The sequence below is a fragment of the Mirounga leonina genome, unplaced genomic scaffold, assembly GCF_011800145.1.
Source record: "Mirounga leonina isolate KUSES-001 unplaced genomic scaffold, KU_Mleo_1.0 Mir_172, whole genome shotgun sequence".
NCBI classification, from domain to species: domain Eukaryota; kingdom Metazoa; phylum Chordata; class Mammalia; order Carnivora; family Phocidae; genus Mirounga; species Mirounga leonina.
Genome location: NW_023270442.1, coordinates 644,642 through 663,048, shown reverse-complemented (window position 1 = coordinate 663,048; position 18,407 = coordinate 644,642). Strand labels below are relative to the sequence as shown.

At 35.2% G+C, this 18,407-nt stretch overlaps 1 protein-coding gene across 1 annotated transcript; it reads right to left on the bottom strand.

The window, feature by feature from the left end:
* Positions 1 to 1,104: 1,104 nt before the first annotated feature.
* Positions 1,105 to 1,784, bottom strand: LOC118018867 (UBX domain-containing protein 2A-like; the record flags this gene model as incomplete). Its single annotated transcript, XM_035017678.1, is given in 2 exon segments — positions 1,105 to 1,187; positions 1,190 to 1,784. Coding segments are annotated over 2 exon segments (573 nt in total), but the record flags the coding sequence as incomplete, so codon positions are not given.
* Positions 1,785 to 18,407: the final 16,623 nt, after the last annotated feature.

Genomic DNA, 18,407 nt, shown 5'->3' with positions numbered 1-18,407 from the left:
CCACTCCTCACACTTGCACACAAATAGAAATATTTCCCCAGTGACTTGTACCTATGTTTTGTTCGCTTCATGAATTCAGGAAATTTAGTGAATTCTTCCCATTATTTCCCTTTTTGGTCTCCATTCCATTCTATAAACTGATTGGCATTGTTGAATACGTATAATAAAGAATTTAAGAAAAAGATTTGTACTCTCTATGTAAAACAGAAAACAATTTCAGCATGTGCGTGAAATAGAGATTCCATTGTCAGATAGTATTGACCTCACTAATCTTTAATATTTTACTTGTTAGAATATTTTCCAGAATTTACTCTGATGATCACAATCATCAATGAGATTATTGCCTTTTTTGTTGAAATACCATGTTTAATATACGTTTTACAAAAATAAAACATGCTTAAATAAAAAAGATTGAATACCTTGATGGACTTCCAAAAAATATCATGCTCCATTTACAACATACTTTACACCAAGTGGTTAAGAAATCCATTAAAAAAAACAACTACCCCAGAAAGAAACTACCCTAATCCTTGCTGCTAAAAATCACCAAATTTAATATTTGAAAATAATTGCAAATTAGAATATTATTCCCTTTTCTCTTTCAGAGTATGATTAGACATGATTAATTTTATGTGGCTACTACTTTTAATGGGTTATGCTTTGTCTTATGTTTGTTTCGTCCTGTATTAAAATGCTGGTACAAAATACTCCCTGTTAAAAATTTATGGGACTATTTAAAATGGAACATCGGCTGTTTAATTTCAAAAGAAGTTGTTGTTTTTTTTTTAGAGATTAAAATATTTTATTTCCCTAAAAAGGAACAATCTTAGATTGGAATAACAAATCCCCTCTTCCATTCCCCACCTGTTTAGCTTGACTTCCTCCCATTTAAAAGGAATTTGGGTCACAGAAGAACATTCGAAGGCACCATTTAAATATATGCTTCTTGGGGCGCCGGGGTGGCTCAGTGCCCAAGCGTCTGCCTTTGGCTCAGGTCATGGTCCCAGGGTCCTGGGATTGAGCCCCGCATCAGGCTCCCCGCTCAGCGGTCCCTCCTCCACTCTCCCTGCTTGTGTTCCCTCTCTCACTGTGTCTCTCTCTATGAGAAATGTTAAATTTCTGGACAATACTTTTTCCATTGGCTAACCAGATCTGTACATTAGTGATGGGTTCCAGATTGTTTAAACAAAAGACAAATTATTTTTATTCTCAACTTCGATCCTCTTTGCCTTAGAAACAATTTTTGGTGTGGCACTTCCCAGCCTGCGACCCTGTCCTGGGAAGGGCTGGAACACAGGCTTCGTTGACATACACACTTCATTTTTTTTGTCTTCAACTTTAACATCCACCTCCTCTTTATCAAAAATTCCCTGTAATTCCAAAGGTAATTCCCCTTTTTTGATGGAGTTCAGAAACTGCTGACTTGCACCATCAGAGTAACTTCTGAAATCATCATTGCCTGTGAATCCATTTTTCCATAATTTTATACTTACATCGACCTGTTTCTTCTGTTCAGTGGGAGACATGCATTTGGCACCAACCTTCTCAGCTTCCTCAAAAAGGCTGTCAACAAAATATTCACAATTTCTTTGTCGATCGTCACTAAGAGGTTGGTTGTCAGACCCTGTTTCACAAACCCATTCTTCTTTTATACTTTCGAGATTATCTACTTCTTTCATTCTTTTGCCTTACTCAGGGCGTGGCCGCACTGCCGCCTCCCAGCCTGGTCCTCCGTTCGTTCAGGGGCCCTGGGCACCACAGTCGCTGTCGGGCTGGAGCTATGTAGACTAGTAGACCTGCCCAAGAAAATTACATGTCTTGGAATTTTTTTTTAAATATTGCTAATTATAATAAACATCAGTGACACTGAATTAAGTTATTTTAAAACTACTATTAGAATATCTACTTAACATATGATTTCACTATCTTAATCCTTCATGTACTATTTGTGGTGTCTGATAGTCAACTTCATGTGTCAACTTGACTGGGTTATGGGATCCCACATAGTTGGTCAAACATTATTTCTCGGCATGTCTGTGAAAATGTTTCTGTGAGATAATAACATTCAAATTGGTAGACTGAGTAAAGTGGATTGTCCTCCACAATATGGGTAGCCTCATCCAATCCTTTGAGGGTTAAAGAACAGAAAGGTGGAGGAAAGGCAAATTTAATCTCTCTGCTTGATCTGGGTCATCCATCTCCTTGTGCCCTTGGATATTGGTGTTCCTGATTCTCAGGCTTTTGGATTCAGACTGAGACTTACACCATTGGCTCCCCTGTCCCAGGCCTTCCGGTTTGGACTGGACTATACTACTGACTTTCCTGAGCTATACTTGCAGATCTATTGTGGGACTTCTCAGCCTCCATAATCATGTGGGCCAATACATCATAATAAATCTCTTTTGATAGATCTGTATATTGGTTCTATTTCTCTGGAGAACCCTGATATATTCTGTATCAGGCAGCATGTTAAGTAATAGAGAGATATCAGTGACCAGAACCGTGTCTGCTGTCTTGAAACTCAGGTTTAATTTTCAGTGCCTCCCAGCACAAAATCTGATCACATTGTAACTGGAGTGGACCAAAGAAGAATATCATTGATATGATAGAGAAGAAAATATAATCAAAGTTGAACAAAGTGTATGTATATCATACAATCCCCATATTCCAAAGTTTGATTCCAAATCAATCCATACATAGAATAATATCTATCATGGAAAACAAAATTAATTTATAGAGCTGATTATTTATAGAGTTTATGTTTCTCATTTTTTGTAATTTTTTTTTTAGTTCAAGAGTAGCATCACCTAATGTTTAATATTATCATCTCATATTGATTGTTTGGCTTGCACTTTCTTTTTTCTTCCTTTCTTTTGTTTTTAACCTGTAAAATTCTCTGCTAGTGGGGACTTCCATTTCTGGCCAAGATAGAGGAAACTGGACCAACTTTACCATCCTTCCTGAATGACAAACAAAAAATGGACAAAATATATGAAACAACATTTTTTAAGGGAAATGCTAATTTTACCCCGAGGAGATATGAATATGCACCTGTTAGAATGTTTAAAATTAAAATAGCTGATCCTACCAAGTGTCAATGCAGATGTGGAAGAACTGTAACTTTCTCACACTGATCATGGAAATGTAAAATGGCACAACCATTTTAGAAAGCATTTTGGCAGGTTCTTTAAAAGTTAAAGATATATCTGCCATATAAAGCAGTCATTCCACTCCTCAGCATTTACCCAACAGAAATAGAAGCATATGCTGTACAAAGCCTTGTATATGGATGTTCATAGCACTATTACTTATAATAGCCCAAAACAGACATAACTAAAGTTTCTATCAACAGGTAAATGGATAAATATATTGTGATATATTCATGCAAAAAATGAATTATTATAACACACTACAGCATGAATGTATCTCAAATAATTATGCCGAGTGAAAGAAGCCAGACAAAAAGAAGAATACATACTGTTTTATTCCATTTATATAAAATTACAGGAAACTAAAACTAATCCATAGTGACAGAAAGCTGATCAGTGATTGCCTGAGGTCAAGGGTGGGGTGGAATGGAAATAGGAATGAGGGATTACTTAGTGGCACAAGGAAACTTCCACAGGTGGTGGGCATTATATATTCATTTTCTTGAGATTGCAGGTGGTTTCACAGGAGTAAAAATATGTAGAATATATTTAAATTGACATTTTAAACATGTGCAATTTATTTGTATGTCAATTGCATTTCACCAAGCCAATAAAGAAAGCTGGTAATGAATGATACCTAGATGTCTCAGTAAGCAGGATGCTTCCATATGATCTTGAATGAAATATTGACTGTAAAAGTGTTTGCTCTCCAGTAGGAAAAACACATTTTTGCTATAGGCACATGAGCTTTGTGTGTGTGATATCTTGAATATCCATTGACTGCTTCATGATGTTATACAGAATTTTAAAATTGTCAGTAGACTGCAGGTAGAAATACTTAAAAATGGCTCTCATTTCCTTGGCTAAAATCTCTAGTGCATGGTGATAGCAGCAAAGTATATTATAGCTGTTTTATTTCAAAGGCAGTTATATTTTAGTGGTGAGTGAAGGGCACCTTTATAGGGTCTATGGGACCCCATAGAATTTTGTAGTTTAGCATTTCTATCTAATGAATTAAATTGATTATGCCAAAGAGACATTTGGAATTGGCCATTTCCATATACTGGACATAAAATAAATATTTTGATTTTTGAATTTTGTAGAGAACAAACTATATCATTTTAGAAAATATGTTTTTTCTAACATTCTAATAAGAGCAAAATTTGAATAGACTCTTAATTTCAGATTTAAAAACACACACTTGCATAATTTATTTTATATAACCAATTTTAAGTACATGTGTATAATGTAAAATAATGGATAGCTCAATAACTTTATTCTAAGAACAAGGAAATTTTTCTGAATCATTATATTTTCAGGGTTTAAATTTTACCAAGTTGCGTTGACAAACATTATCACTAAAAATGCCAGGCTCTCAGTTACAAATTTACAGAAATATTGATGTAAAATAATGACCACATATATTTAAATTTCAGTGCTCTTAGGAAGCAAAGAAAAAAGATACAAAAGCATATTTTGAGTCCCTTTGAAGTTTAGAAAATATACATAAGTAGAACCTTCTTCCAATTTTACTACAACTATACTTTCACAAATATATGGGAAAAGTTTACTTCCAGTTTTTAATAAGTTCTATTGGACTCAACAGAATTTTTGAGAGAAAAAAACATATTGTTTATTTTACAACTATTTTCTCAAGTGGACCTAACCTCAGGATATAAAAAATTGTTTTTCTAATTGAGCATTTTATTTACATCAAATATCAACTATTTTGAAGAACTTCTACTGCCTTGTATATGTTTTCTTCCCTGTCTATACTTTTCTTATAAATCTATTATGAAGTAATGCTGGAATTTTATGGGAACTCTACATAACTCCTCTTAGTCCACCTACTGAGCTCTAAGTGAGCTCTTCCTCGTGGTCATCACTAAGCTTTTATAAGTGGCAAATCACTACCACTAAAAAGTAAAAACTTTTCAACTTCTCTTCTCCAGTATATGTGTCTTAATGTATACCTATTCAAGTTGAGACATATGATAACTAATATGAAAATATAAAAGTTTACAGTGCTATCTCTTAAGAACTCTTTGCTTATTTAGTTACCAGTATTGTTATCTATTTTTTTAGCCAGTGTTGAACTCTCAACTCTTAGAGCTTTGACAGGTAATGGATTTCATCTTTTGGATTAACTCCAATGAAATAATAGAGATTACCAGTACAGAGTCTTGAGAAGAATCCTGCAGCCACAATGGCTTTCCTGCCGGTAGAGAAATTGGCTGTCCATGTGGTATTAGTATCCCCTGTTGAAGAGCTTAGCTACCAATACTCAAGCTGTTCCTTTGGTTTATGCTCTGTATTAGATGATCATCCATCTGGTTAATGGTGTTGCAATTTGCTTATTGCTACATTCTAAAAGAAATGAATAACTTGGTTCTGCCATCCAGAAATATACTACTATCTCTGAAATAGAATCACTGGAAGGAAGTATGTAAGGGTACATGCCTTGAAAGTCAGAGGCCCATGGGGATTCATCACTAAGTAAAGAATGAGTATTTCTCAAGGGAAGCCAAATCTCCTACCAAGATAGTGGAGATGAACATTCATCAACCCATATTTACATTTTTAAAAGTAAAATTAAGGGGTGTGTGTGTGGCTCAGTCAGTTAAGTGTCTGCCTTCTGCTCTGGTCATGATCCCAGGGTCCTGGGATCGAGCCGTGCATTGGGCTCCCTGCTCAGCAGGGAGCCTGCTTCTCCCTCTGCCCTTCCCCCTGGTCGTGCTCTGTCTCTCTCTCTCTCTCTCTCTCTCTCTCTTGCTCTCGCTCTCGCTCTCACTCTCTCTCAAATAAATAAATAAATAAAATCTTTAAAAAATAAAATAAAAATAAAATTAAGTTCTCAGGACAAAGTGACATTTACTTTGAAATTGCCACTGAGTTGATTTGAATAATAGTCTAATATGTATTAATATTTTTAAACTTTACTCTCCTAAGTATCAATTAAATAATTTTCTTGATTAATATGGAAATGTTTTCTACTTCTCAGATATTATTTTTATGAAGCACAAAATCCTCTCTATTTATAGTATAAGCTTTTTTTTTTTTTAATATTTTATTTATTTATTTGACAGAGACATAGCGAGATAGGGAACACAAGCAGGGGGAGTAGGAGAGGAAGAAGCAAGCTTCCCCGCGGAGCAGGGAGCCGGATGTGGGGCTCGATCCCAGGGTCCTGGGATCAGGACCTGAGCCGAAGGCAGACGCTTAACGACTGAGCCACCCAGGCGCCCCTAAGCTTTTTTTTAATTTGAAATTCTATCAGGCTGAATCAGACAACATATAGAATTCTGTACTTTACTAATAATGGTGCTATGCAAGTGTTCAAAATAATTTTAATAGTTTCAACTTTTAGTGAAATTAGTTCTAATTAAAATCTTTATCTGGGTAAAACTAAAAATAAACTGTTTGGAGGCAGCTTTCTTTCATGTTATATGGCTACTTTCATTTAATCTTATAGCTCCCTTACATTTTTTTCAATCTATCTTCTGATTTGAAAATTATTTTGTCATTTTCTTTTCAGTTTTAAATGTCCTTCCCCAAGAAAATTATTTATTAATAGTAAAATTTCACCAAAAAGTATATTTAATGTTTAACCTTAGCACAAAAATGATAGTACTATGAAAGGGTATCTATTACATATTACACCATGAAGGATACTTCTTATAGATTCAGTATAATTTTAGACCATTTTATGATGTTTACTTTCCATCATTTTAAATGTTTGAAGGCTGATGTAAACTGCAATCTGGGAAACAGATTCATGGGGACACTTTTTTGTTTTTGTTTTTGTTTTTGTTTTTGTTTTATTTTATTATGTTATGTTAATCACCATACATTACATCATTAGTTTTTGATGTAGTGTTCCATGATTCATTGTTTGCATATAACACCCAGTGCTCCATTCAGTACATGCCCTCTTTAATACCCATCACCAGGCTAACCCATCCCCCATTGCCCTCCCCTCTAGAGCCCTCAGTTTGTTTCTCAGAGTCCATAGTCTCTCATGGTTCGTCTCCCCCACCGATTTCCCCCTCTTCATTTCTCCCTTCCTACTATCTTCTTTTTTTTTAACATGTAATGTATTATTTGTTACAGAGGTACAGGTCTGTGATTCAACAGTTTTACAAATTCACAGCGCTCACCATAGCACATACCCTCCCCAATGTCTATCACCCAGCTGCCCCATCTGTCCCTCCCCCCACCACTCCAGCAACCCTCAGTTTGTTTCCTGAGATTAAGAATTCCTCATATCAGTGAGACCATATGATACATGTCTTTCTCTGATTGACTTATTTCGCTCAGCATAATACCCTCCAGTTCCAACCACATCGTTGCAAATGGCAAGATTTCATTCCTTTTGATGGCTGCCTAATATTCCATTGCATATATGTACCACATCTTCTTTATCCATTCATCTGTCAATGGACATCTTGGCTCTTTCCATAGTTTGGTTATTGTGGACATTGCTGCTATAAACATCAAGGTGCACGTACCCCTTCAGATCGCTACATTTGTATCTTTGGGGTAAATACCCAGTAGTGCAATTGCTGAGTCATAGGGTAGCTCTATTTTCAACTTTTTGAGGAACCTCCATTCTGTTTTCCAGAGTGGCTACACCAGCTTGCATTCCCACCAACAGTGTAGGAGGGTTCCCCTTTTTCTGCATCCCCACCAACATTTGTCATCTCCCGACTTATTAATTTTAGCCATTCTGACTGGTGCATGGTGGTTATCTCATTGAGGTTTGATTTGGATTTCCCTGATGCCAAGCGATGTTGAGCACTTTTTCATGTGTCTGTTGGCCATTTGGATGTCTTCTTTGCAAAAATGTCTGTTCATGTCTTCTGCCCATTTCTTGACTGGATCATTTGTTCTTTAGGTGTTGAGTTTGATAAGTTCTCTATAGATTTTGGATACTAACCCTTTATCCGATATGTCATTTGCAAACATCTTCTCCCATTCTGTCGGTTGTCTTTTGGTTTTGTTGACTGTTTCTTTTGCTGTGCAAAAGTTTTTATCTTGATGAAGTCCCAATAGTTCATTTTTGCCCTTGCTTCCTTTGCCTTTGGTGATGTTTCTAGGAAGAAGCCGCTGTGGCTGAGGTCAAAGAGATTGCTGCCTGTGTTCTCCTTGAAGATTTTGATGGACTCCTGTCTCAGATTTAAGTCTTTCAACCATTTTGAGTCTATTTTTGTGTGTGGTGTGAGGAAATTGTCCAGTTCCATTCTTCTGCATGTGGCTGTCCAATTTTCCCAACACCGTTTGTTGACATCTTCACAATATTTGTTCTTCCAATCCATGAGCATGGAACGTTTTTCCATTTCTTTGTGTCTTCCTCAATTTCTTTCTTGAGTATTTTATAGTTTTCTGAGTACCGATTCTTTGCCTCTTTGGTTAGATTTATTCCTAGGTATCTTATGGTTTTGGGTGCAATTGTAAATGGGATTGACTCCTTAATTTCTCTTTCTTCTGTTTTGTTGTTGGTGTATAGAAATGCCACTGATTTCTGTGCATTGATTTTATATCCTGCCACTTTACTGAATTCCTGTATGGGTTCTAGCAGTTTTGGGGTGGAGTCTTTTGGGTTTTCCATATAAAGTATCATATCATCTATAAAGAGTGAGAGTTTGACTTCTTTTTTACCGATTTGGATGCCTTTTATTTCTTTTTGTTGTCTCATTGCTGAGGCTAGGACTTCTAATACTATGTTGAATAGCAGTGGTGATAGTGGACATCCCTGCCATGTTCCTGACCTTAGGGGGAAAGCTCTCAGTTTTTCCCCATTGAGAATGATATTTGCTGTGGGTTTTTCATAGATGGCTTTTATGATATTGAGGTATGTACCCTCTATCCCTATACTCTGAAGAGTTTTGATCAAGAAAACATGCTGTACTTTGTCATATGCTTTTTCTGCATCTACTGAGAGGATCATATGTTTCTTGTTCTTTCTTTTATTAATGTATTGTATCACATTGATTGATTTGTGATGTTGAACCAGCCTTGCAGCCCAGGGATAAATCCATGGGGACATTTAAAAATATATTTTTCCATTTCTCTGAATAACAAGTCACTTGGTTTTGCAATAGATCAAGTTTTGACATTAAAATTTGGATGTGATGCTGCATGTCATGGCAATTCATTGTCCTTATCAAAGTCTCTACATTGAAAGAAAACCACACTTCACTTTTTAAAAACAGTAAACTCAAATCTTGTTCTAAAGTACATAAATCATTTATTAATACAGCATAGGCATTAAGTTTAAGAAATTTAAAAATTTTGTAAGTCAATAGCTATATAATTTCAAAATTAAAGAAAAATAAGATTGGAGTGGTTCTTAAATTTCACCTAATCCAACCATGCCTATAATAACAAAACTCTATATCGACCCACTACATGTCCATTTAGGATATGCCTGATCACTTCCAGCTATGCTGAAGTCAGTGAATCTTTAGGGGATCATTTCATCTCAAGACACCCTTCTTTTCCTCAATCACTGGGCCTACTTCTAAACTATAAGCCATAAAAAACAAATCAAATTCATGTCTTCTTCCACAGGAGAGTTGTTGAAATATTTGGAAAGCAGCTCTTTCTCCACTCTGGCTAAATATTTCAGGGTTGTTCATATTTATTGCAAATTTGGCACTAATTTCCTTGTCATCAAGCCTACTCTTTCTCTGAACATAACCCAATTAGTCTAGATGTCTTTAAACTTTTTATACCATTACTGAAAGCAATCTTTTATGTGGAATCTAACCTACAGCAATTAGAAGTAAATAATCACCTCCAATAATACAAATGTCATGCTTCTTCTGTTATCACAGATTAAGAGCACAGCCTATGTAATGACTATTATATTATGCAATGAAATCCTTATGTCTCTCACATATGCTGCCCAAACTCCATATTCCTTGCATCTTGAACCCTTATGGTAGGCTTTAGAGATTCAAGTTGAGAAACAAATAGTTTTGTTGTTTATAAAGATTTAGTCAGTAACAAACTTGAGTGTCCTCTGCACTTAAAATGTTAATTAATCTCGGACTCAAAGAATATGGTCGACTATTCAGACCACAGTTTTTGTTGTCTGTAGGCAACCTCTGTAGATCTCTAGATTCAACTTCATCATCTATAAAGTGAGAATAATATCACTATCTATCCTGAAAGGATGGTTCATGAATTAAAGAGATGATTTTCATTAAATTTTCTACATATGGCTGACTTAGTAAGCACTGAAATAAGTTATGAAGATGAGGGTGGGTGGAGCCTAGGATCTCACATTTGTCACTTAAACTTTTTGTTTTGTTTTGTTTTTACCAAATTAAAAGCTGAATTATGATACTAAAATCTTTCTTGTCAGAACACAGGGAAAAATACACTTTATATCCTACTTTCAAGAGCTCTTATCTGATAAGAAATAGACATGTGGGGGCGCCTGGGTGGCTCAATCGTTAAGTGTCTGCCTTCGTCTCAGGTCATGATCCCAGGGTCCTGGGATCGAGCCCCGCATCGGGCTCCCTGCTCGGCGGGAAGTCCGCTTCTCCCCCTGCTTGTGTTCCCTCTCTCGCTGTGTCTCTCTCTGTCACATAAATAAATAAAATCTTTATTAAAAAAAAAGAAATAGACATGTGTAAAGCAAATGAGAAATTAACATAAAAGCTAAATGCAATGCATATCTTCAGTAAACATAGAATTCAACATTGATGTACGTGCACTGAGAAATAGCTGGAGAGATCAGAGTGGGCTCCACAGAGAGTACAGGCTTGAAGACAAAGCAGGAGATGAATAAGAGTCTTTTTGGCAAACCAACAAATGCAGACATCCTGCACAGGGCTATAAGAAATCATGGCATCGTCAGGGATGAGAAATAGTGTAACATAAACCATGAAGAAAGGACAGGAGGAAAGGAGAATCACCAGCACATAGTTCATAAGGGGACTGCAAATCATATATAGGATTTTATATTTTTATTCTGCATGCTAAGGGAAGTTATGGGAATAAGCAGGTGGATACCATATTAATGTTCTAATCATATTGTAAGGTTTGAAATATGAGTGTGACAGGAATAGAACACGTGAAGTTGAGCTCAAGTATGCTTGATGGCAGGGAAATCTATAAGAAAGAAGTGAAACAATTCAGTTGAGAAAATATGAGGATCTAATGCAAGAAAATGGAAATCAGAATGTGAAGAACAGATAGTTATGGGGCATACTAGCAGTAAAACATTTTGAAATATTAATGTGGAACCTTAAAATCAGACATGTGGAAGAAAATTAAGGCAGCTTATTTTTTGAAACACGAGAGATGTTGGTTTTATTCTCTGAGACAGAGAATAAAGAAAGGATTACAAATTGGAAGAACTTTGCAACTGTTAGATTATATTTTAAGCTAATATACTTTAAGGTGTTAGAAGCCCAAACAAGGTTGGGGGATAATGAGAGAGATTTGGTGAAACATCTCCAGTAAGTGACAGTCTAAGACAAAGTAAATTTTCTCAGAGTATGCAGAATAAGGAAAGATCTAAGTCCAAGCCTTATGGAATGCCAATGATTATGGGATATGTTTTAATGTGTGTACTTGCATGTTGAGGGAAAATGCCAATAGGTAGATTGAAAGTACATGATATTGAGTTAAATTCCCAAGGAGAGGACAGAAAACATGATCCCATGCCAGGTAAGTGGATTGCATTTTAGAAGAGATTGAGACTGGCAGGAAAGAGGCACACCGAAGTGCTGGTACAAATAAATGGGCAAGAGATGGGAGGAATTTGAAAGAATTTCTTCCTGATAGAGTTCATTTCCTATAAAAAGGAAAGCAGAATAATCTGGTAAATGTAAGGAGACAAAATTAAAAATGTGAGCTTTAATAACACAGAACTTGTAAAATAGTTGCTGAGGTTAGTAGCATAGGGAACTTTCCAAAAACATGAGGATGACCCAGCAATGATAAAGGCACAGGGAAAGTCATAATCTTCATATATGTAATGAAAAATATATCCATGATGCTATAATTGTCTCCAGTAGAATTGAGCTATTCGTTGTGAGATTAAAGAAGACAGATTTTCACAGGGGCAGAGGCAGAGGGACCACAACCACAGGGGAAAGACAGCTGTTTTTAGTTATGTCATCCGAAATATTGTCTCACCAGAGTTCAACCCTCCATTCATGTCTCATTGCATGCGAGTCATCCCCTCCTTGTCTTTTCAAGAGTTTCCAGCTATAACCTGATGTAACATCCATTCCCCACTTCTATTCAAAAACTGCCCAGCCTTAAAATCACAACTGTTTCCTCTACATTAGAGATATTTTTCCAAATGTTCCAACATTGTCTGAGCTTTTCTTTGAAATGCTATTAAACATAAAAATCAATACTGATATTTTAGTTTTCTACCTGTTCTAATTTTTTCATGGGTATTGGTATTATGGTACCAGGTTTAATGTCCTGGTACTTGTCTTATACTGTATATCCATAAGTGTCTTTTACAAAAATTGTTATGTATGTTTAAAAATAGGCTTCCTGACTTTAAATATCAACAGTATTCCACATTCCTCAGTGAGAAGGAATTTATGAGTTTAACTCTTAATGAAATATTTAGTTGTCATAAAACATAAAATATCTTTGGCTTAACTGCACTCCAGAAAAAGTTTGTTTTGTTGTATCTTGAGACATATTACTGCTCATTGCACATAAAGCAATCCTAGATTTAGTAGACCCATTTCAAACAAGAAAAAGTGGAAATACATTTGGTCTGTCTAGAGACAATGAGAAGATGAGAACTTTAATTCTCAGTATTAAATACAATAAAACCATAACTTTTAAAGGATGTATTATTAAATATTTGTTTCCCATTAAAACTTAAATAATAGTAGAGACTAAAGTAATTAAATGTTATAAAACCTCTTTTAAGATATTCTGATTAATTAAAGCTCTCTATATAAAAGGAGTTGCCTCAAGTTCTTTCACTAGAAGGTAATAGAAGATGGATAGGTAGATAGCTAGCTAGCTAGCTAGCTAGATGAATAGATAGACAGATGATAGAGACTTTGCAAGGACACCAGACTTGTGAAGTCAAATATATGTATTTGGTAAAGTTAACTTTGTAACCAGTGATGTTAATGTGTATTCTATAGTTCTTGAATCTTATTTATGTCTGGAAAAACATAACTTTATAAAAATACTTAAATCTGTTATAAATAAAGAGAAAACAAAGCAGTCATGGAAAATATCATATTGTGTTTAATGTAAATCTGAGCTCTGCCTCTGACTATACTGCCACTGAATTATGAAATGTTAGAAATAATGTCAAGAAACTTGGCATATAAAAATGTTGATATAAACTACTCAAGACATAAGCATAAATGATGTTTATTCAGTGATGCCAAAACATACAAACCAGAGTATATGATACAGTGATCTTAAATTCAAGAAGTAGGAAAAAAATATGTTCAAGTCTGTAGCTGATTCTTTAAAAATAAATCATATTTTTATGAATAATTGTATGGACAGATCAATTCATGTAGCATAAAATATAGAAAGACAGTTTGATGGGTTTTATCTATTTTATAAAACCTTCTTGCTAGATATGTGCAGTTGCTCACTTTTTAAATCATCTGTAATAATAGATGTATATATCTCTAAAGAAGTGTGTAACACCTAGGACTGTCTCACCTCAACATTGATGAACAGAAGTAAAGGAGCCTGATGGCCATTAAACAGTCTAAAAAAATTATTTTGCTAAAGAGGAAATAGAGACACTGAGAAGAAAAGCAATAGCTTTTTTCTTTGGCAGCTAGTAAATGTCAGAACTAGGACTAAAACCCAGATCTCAAACTATGACTTCAAACTATATAAACTTCTTTTTTTTTCTTCTTTTTTCTTTTTTTTAAATTTTATTTTATTATGTTATGTTAGTCACCATTCAATACATCATTAGTTTTTGATGTGGTGATCCACGATCCATTGTTTTCATATAACATCCAGTGCTCCATGCAGTATGTGCCTTCCTTAATACCCATCACCAGGCTACCCCATCCCTCCATCCCCCTCCCCTCTAAAACCCTGTTTGTTTCTCAGAGTCCATAGTCTCTCATGGTTCATCTCTCCCTCCGATTTCCCCCCCCCCTTCATTTTTCTCTTACTTCTCCTAATTTCCTCCATGCTGTTCCTTATGTTCCACAAATAAGTGAAACCATATGATAATTGACTTTCTCTGCTTGACTTATTTCACTTAGCATAATCTCTTCCAGTCCCATCCGTGTTGATGTAAAAGTTGGGTATTCATCCTTTCTGATGGCTGAGTAATACTTCTTTTTAAAAATATTCTGTTTATAATTGACAAATGTGTTATGTGTTCTCAATGGAGGTCACTAAAATATCCACATCATATTGTTAAGAGGTTTAAAGAAACCAAGGGATAGAGGAGTTTCAAGAAGAAATTATTTCTGCCGTTGGGCCCATGGCTACTGTGAAGCAACAGTAAGTAAGTACAGAGATTTTTAAGGTAACATATTTTAAAATGCATAAAATTTTATCACATAAAAATTAACAATAAATTTGTTTTAAAGATTTTTTCCATACAATTTTTAAACGACCCTATTGAAAGATGAGTAAGTGTATGATACAGGAATGGCTTACAAAATGGCACCATTCTACCTCCTGAAAAATTATTTTCATAGGTTCCAAAAATACTACCATCAAAATTCTTGAGATAATCACCCCAGGTCCATTGTGTCATTACAAATGTTAACACAAAAAGATCCAAAGATCTCTACATTTAATATGGGTGACAGGACTTGGTTAAATCAATAACTACTGAAAACTGACTTTTCTCTACCTTTAATTGTCTGTGCTTACTTGATTCAGTATTAAGATTGGCTCCAAACAATTTACAGAGGGTCATAATTTCCACAAAATCAATGTCAGAGAACAAGTTGAAAATGCTTTCATCTGAAGTAGAGATTCAAGTGAGACTTCTCATAGGGATAGTTTAAAACAGAAGCTTATATTCAGCACAAGTCCCCATGAATTCCCCATGGGGAGGCACCAGCTATGGGGTTACATGTCAAGGAAACTAGAAAATTTACATAATTTTAATATGATTTAAAAAACTTCTTTCTGCCAGTATCTCTGTGATAATGAACTTCTTTATTATTATTATTATTAATTATTATTATTATTATTATTATTATTATGTTATGTTAGTCACCATACATTACATCATTAGTTTTTGATGTAGTGTTCCATGATTCATTGTTTGCATATATATGAACTTCTGAGCATTCATGTTAAACACTAGTTTTAATTCTTGTTCCATAATTTTGAAAAAAATTATTCAGAAACCAAAGGAACTCAAAGGAAGACTGTTTCTTGTGAGTGTGGGAAGTGGAAAATATTGCAGTAGGAGAGCTCTGAAAATTGTTTAATGCTCCCAGTATTACAGGACAGACACAGAAGTAAAACCCCTTCTGTGGAAGAATAGAGACAAAAGAGACTGATGTTCAAGTCAGGCTGAGGCCAGTACTACCATGAGACTAGGTGGTCAAAGAGACCAAAGCCACCTGTGCCCACGCAGTAAAGGACTGTGCTCATTTTCATACCGGACTTCAAAGCAAAAATTACAGTGTTTGTATTTAGTCCATCCACTACAGCAAATGGGAAAAAAAATAGTGGAAAATCTCTACATATTTATTTTTTGTTAATTTTAACTTTATAATTTCTATGTTTGTGCATGGTTTATAATGTTCATAGCAAAGCAATGCATCCCCATGCACACCCAGTCACATATAGAAACATTAGCTAATAGTTGTTTTTCAGATATGATAAATTAGTAAAAGTGTTCAGATATCACTGCTTTGGAAGTAAGATGTGAAGCTTTCCCTAGAATGCAAGAAGTCTGCAAATTCTAAAAATCTTCAAGGAGTAGAAGAAAGAAGCAGAGAATTCAGTCATAGGTTGGTGATAAATAATGCCTAGGAAACAGGCCTCAGCCTAGAATTTTCTGGGTCCCTGGCAGGATGGAAGACCCAACATGTAAAAAGGAAAGCCCAAATTTCCTAAGTAGATAAGAAATTTGTCTCATAGCAAGATGCAGATACAAATAAAGCACAGAACAGTATACAGAAAATACAGTAAAGAAACAGCAGCTTCTGATCTAGTACAAGAGAAAAACTAGTACATGGTATACAGATGCAACATAAATGTGGAAAAACCCTGACCAGCCCTTCTTTCAAGATCATACAAAATGAAGCTTAAAGCAGGAATACAGGAATATAGCAAGTGACTAAGAAAACATTGTAAACAAAGATGGGTTCCGTATTTCAGTTCTGTCTCTTACTATGAGACCTTGAATTTGTCACAAAATCTCTCTAAATATCTCAGTGTTATAAGTCCTGACATCTTGAAATGGCTATCTGTCTGATTTCTTATAAAAAGTTAATGAAATTGTTTGTGAAATATTTAGCTGATTGCTTGACACATTGTATATATTTGTTAGAATACATACACAGATTTAATGCCTATTGTCAGAGATGATCAAGATGGAATATAGGACACAAGACAAAAAAATGTTTGAAAAATTAAGATGTTCACAGCATCAACTGTAGGAAAAGTATTTGATATCAAGTTAAGTAATCCATTACTGGGATGTCTTTAAAAGAGACATTTAGAGAAAGACTCACAAACAGGAGGCAGCCATGTGAAGGAGGTAGAGATTATTAGAGTTTTGCAGCCACAAGCCAAGGAACTGGAAGCTAGAAGAGGCAAGGAAAGAAATCCTCCTTATACCCTCTAGTGGCTGTGCAGAATTATGAGAGAATAAGTTTCTGTTATTTTAAACTATCACGTGTGTGGTGATTTGTTATGGCAGCCTTAGGAAACCAATAAGACTACTTCAAAAAATAAATAATTAATAGTTAAAAAAGAGCACAGGGGCATTGCAAATATAATACATCTATTGACCACAGTGTGCCTGCTGTATATCAAAACTCTGAAGATTCATAAAGAATGCAAAGATGAAGAGCTCCTAGTAATGAGAAACATTTGAGACCTAGGTAACTCTTAAAGAATTCATTTTTTAAACTTTTTTTTTTTGCCTTTAACTTTTATTTTCTGGACAATTTTTAAAAAGCATCTTATTCTTGGGCGCCTGGGTGGCTCAGTTGGTTAAGTGACTGCCTTCGGCTCAGGTCATGATCCTGGAGTCCTGGGATCGAGTCCCACGTCGGGCTCCCTGCTCAGCAGGGAGCCTGCTTCTCTCTCTGACCCTCCCCCCTCTCATGCTCTCTATCTCATTCTCTCTCTCAAATAAATAAATAAAATCTTTAAAAAAAAAAAGCATCTTATTCTTAGTTGAGATACCCATTTTTAAAGCAAAAATGTCTAGCATCTAGAGGTCTTGTTGGGAAGGAAAAACTTTTCCTCTACATTCTTAAGCTCAGTGTCTGGGGGTGTGTGAATTAAACAAAAGACAGATAAAGAGGAGAAAAGATATACAATTTTTGTTAATATTCACATGTACTAGAGTTCATAGAAATGTGAAATTCAAAAAAGGGAAAAGAGTTTGGGCTTCAAGGGACCATAAACTATGGTAAAGTGATTACAGCATATATAGGGGAAGCTAATGGAAGATAAAGGTTATTTTAGTAAGCTTTATTTACACAGGCTCATCTTGCTTCCAACTCTCTGTCTGACGATGAGTCACTGCCCTCTCTTTGTTAATGTAAAGAGGGACATCTCCACAAAGAGAAGTTTATATCCTACACTTAGGCAGAAAAGAAAAGGACAGAGAACTGTTCCTGTATCTGTTGATTCGCCACTGCTTTCCGCTCGTAAGAATCCTTACACCTGAGTATTTTGAGGTGGCATATCCTGGACTCCTTCAGCCCTAAACAGCCATCTTACCGAAATTCTGTGGACCACAAATAAAATAACCAAGCATATAAACATATATACACTTACTACCATAATTTATAAGATTGTTATTATTATTTACTAGTTATGAAAAAGTTTAGGTTATAATGGTCTCCTGATAGTCGAAGGCTGCAATGGTATTTAAAGGTATAGCCCACACTCAAATTGGCACTTGTCTGAATGAAGCTTGCCTTCTGAATCACTATTCTATTGCCATGTAACCTAGTCTCATATTGTATTGTATTCTTGTATTATAATACAAGAAGAAATGAATCTGGGGGGAAAAAGTCATTTATATTTTCATTGTGTTCTCATCATATTTGTCTTTCATTTATTGCCTTA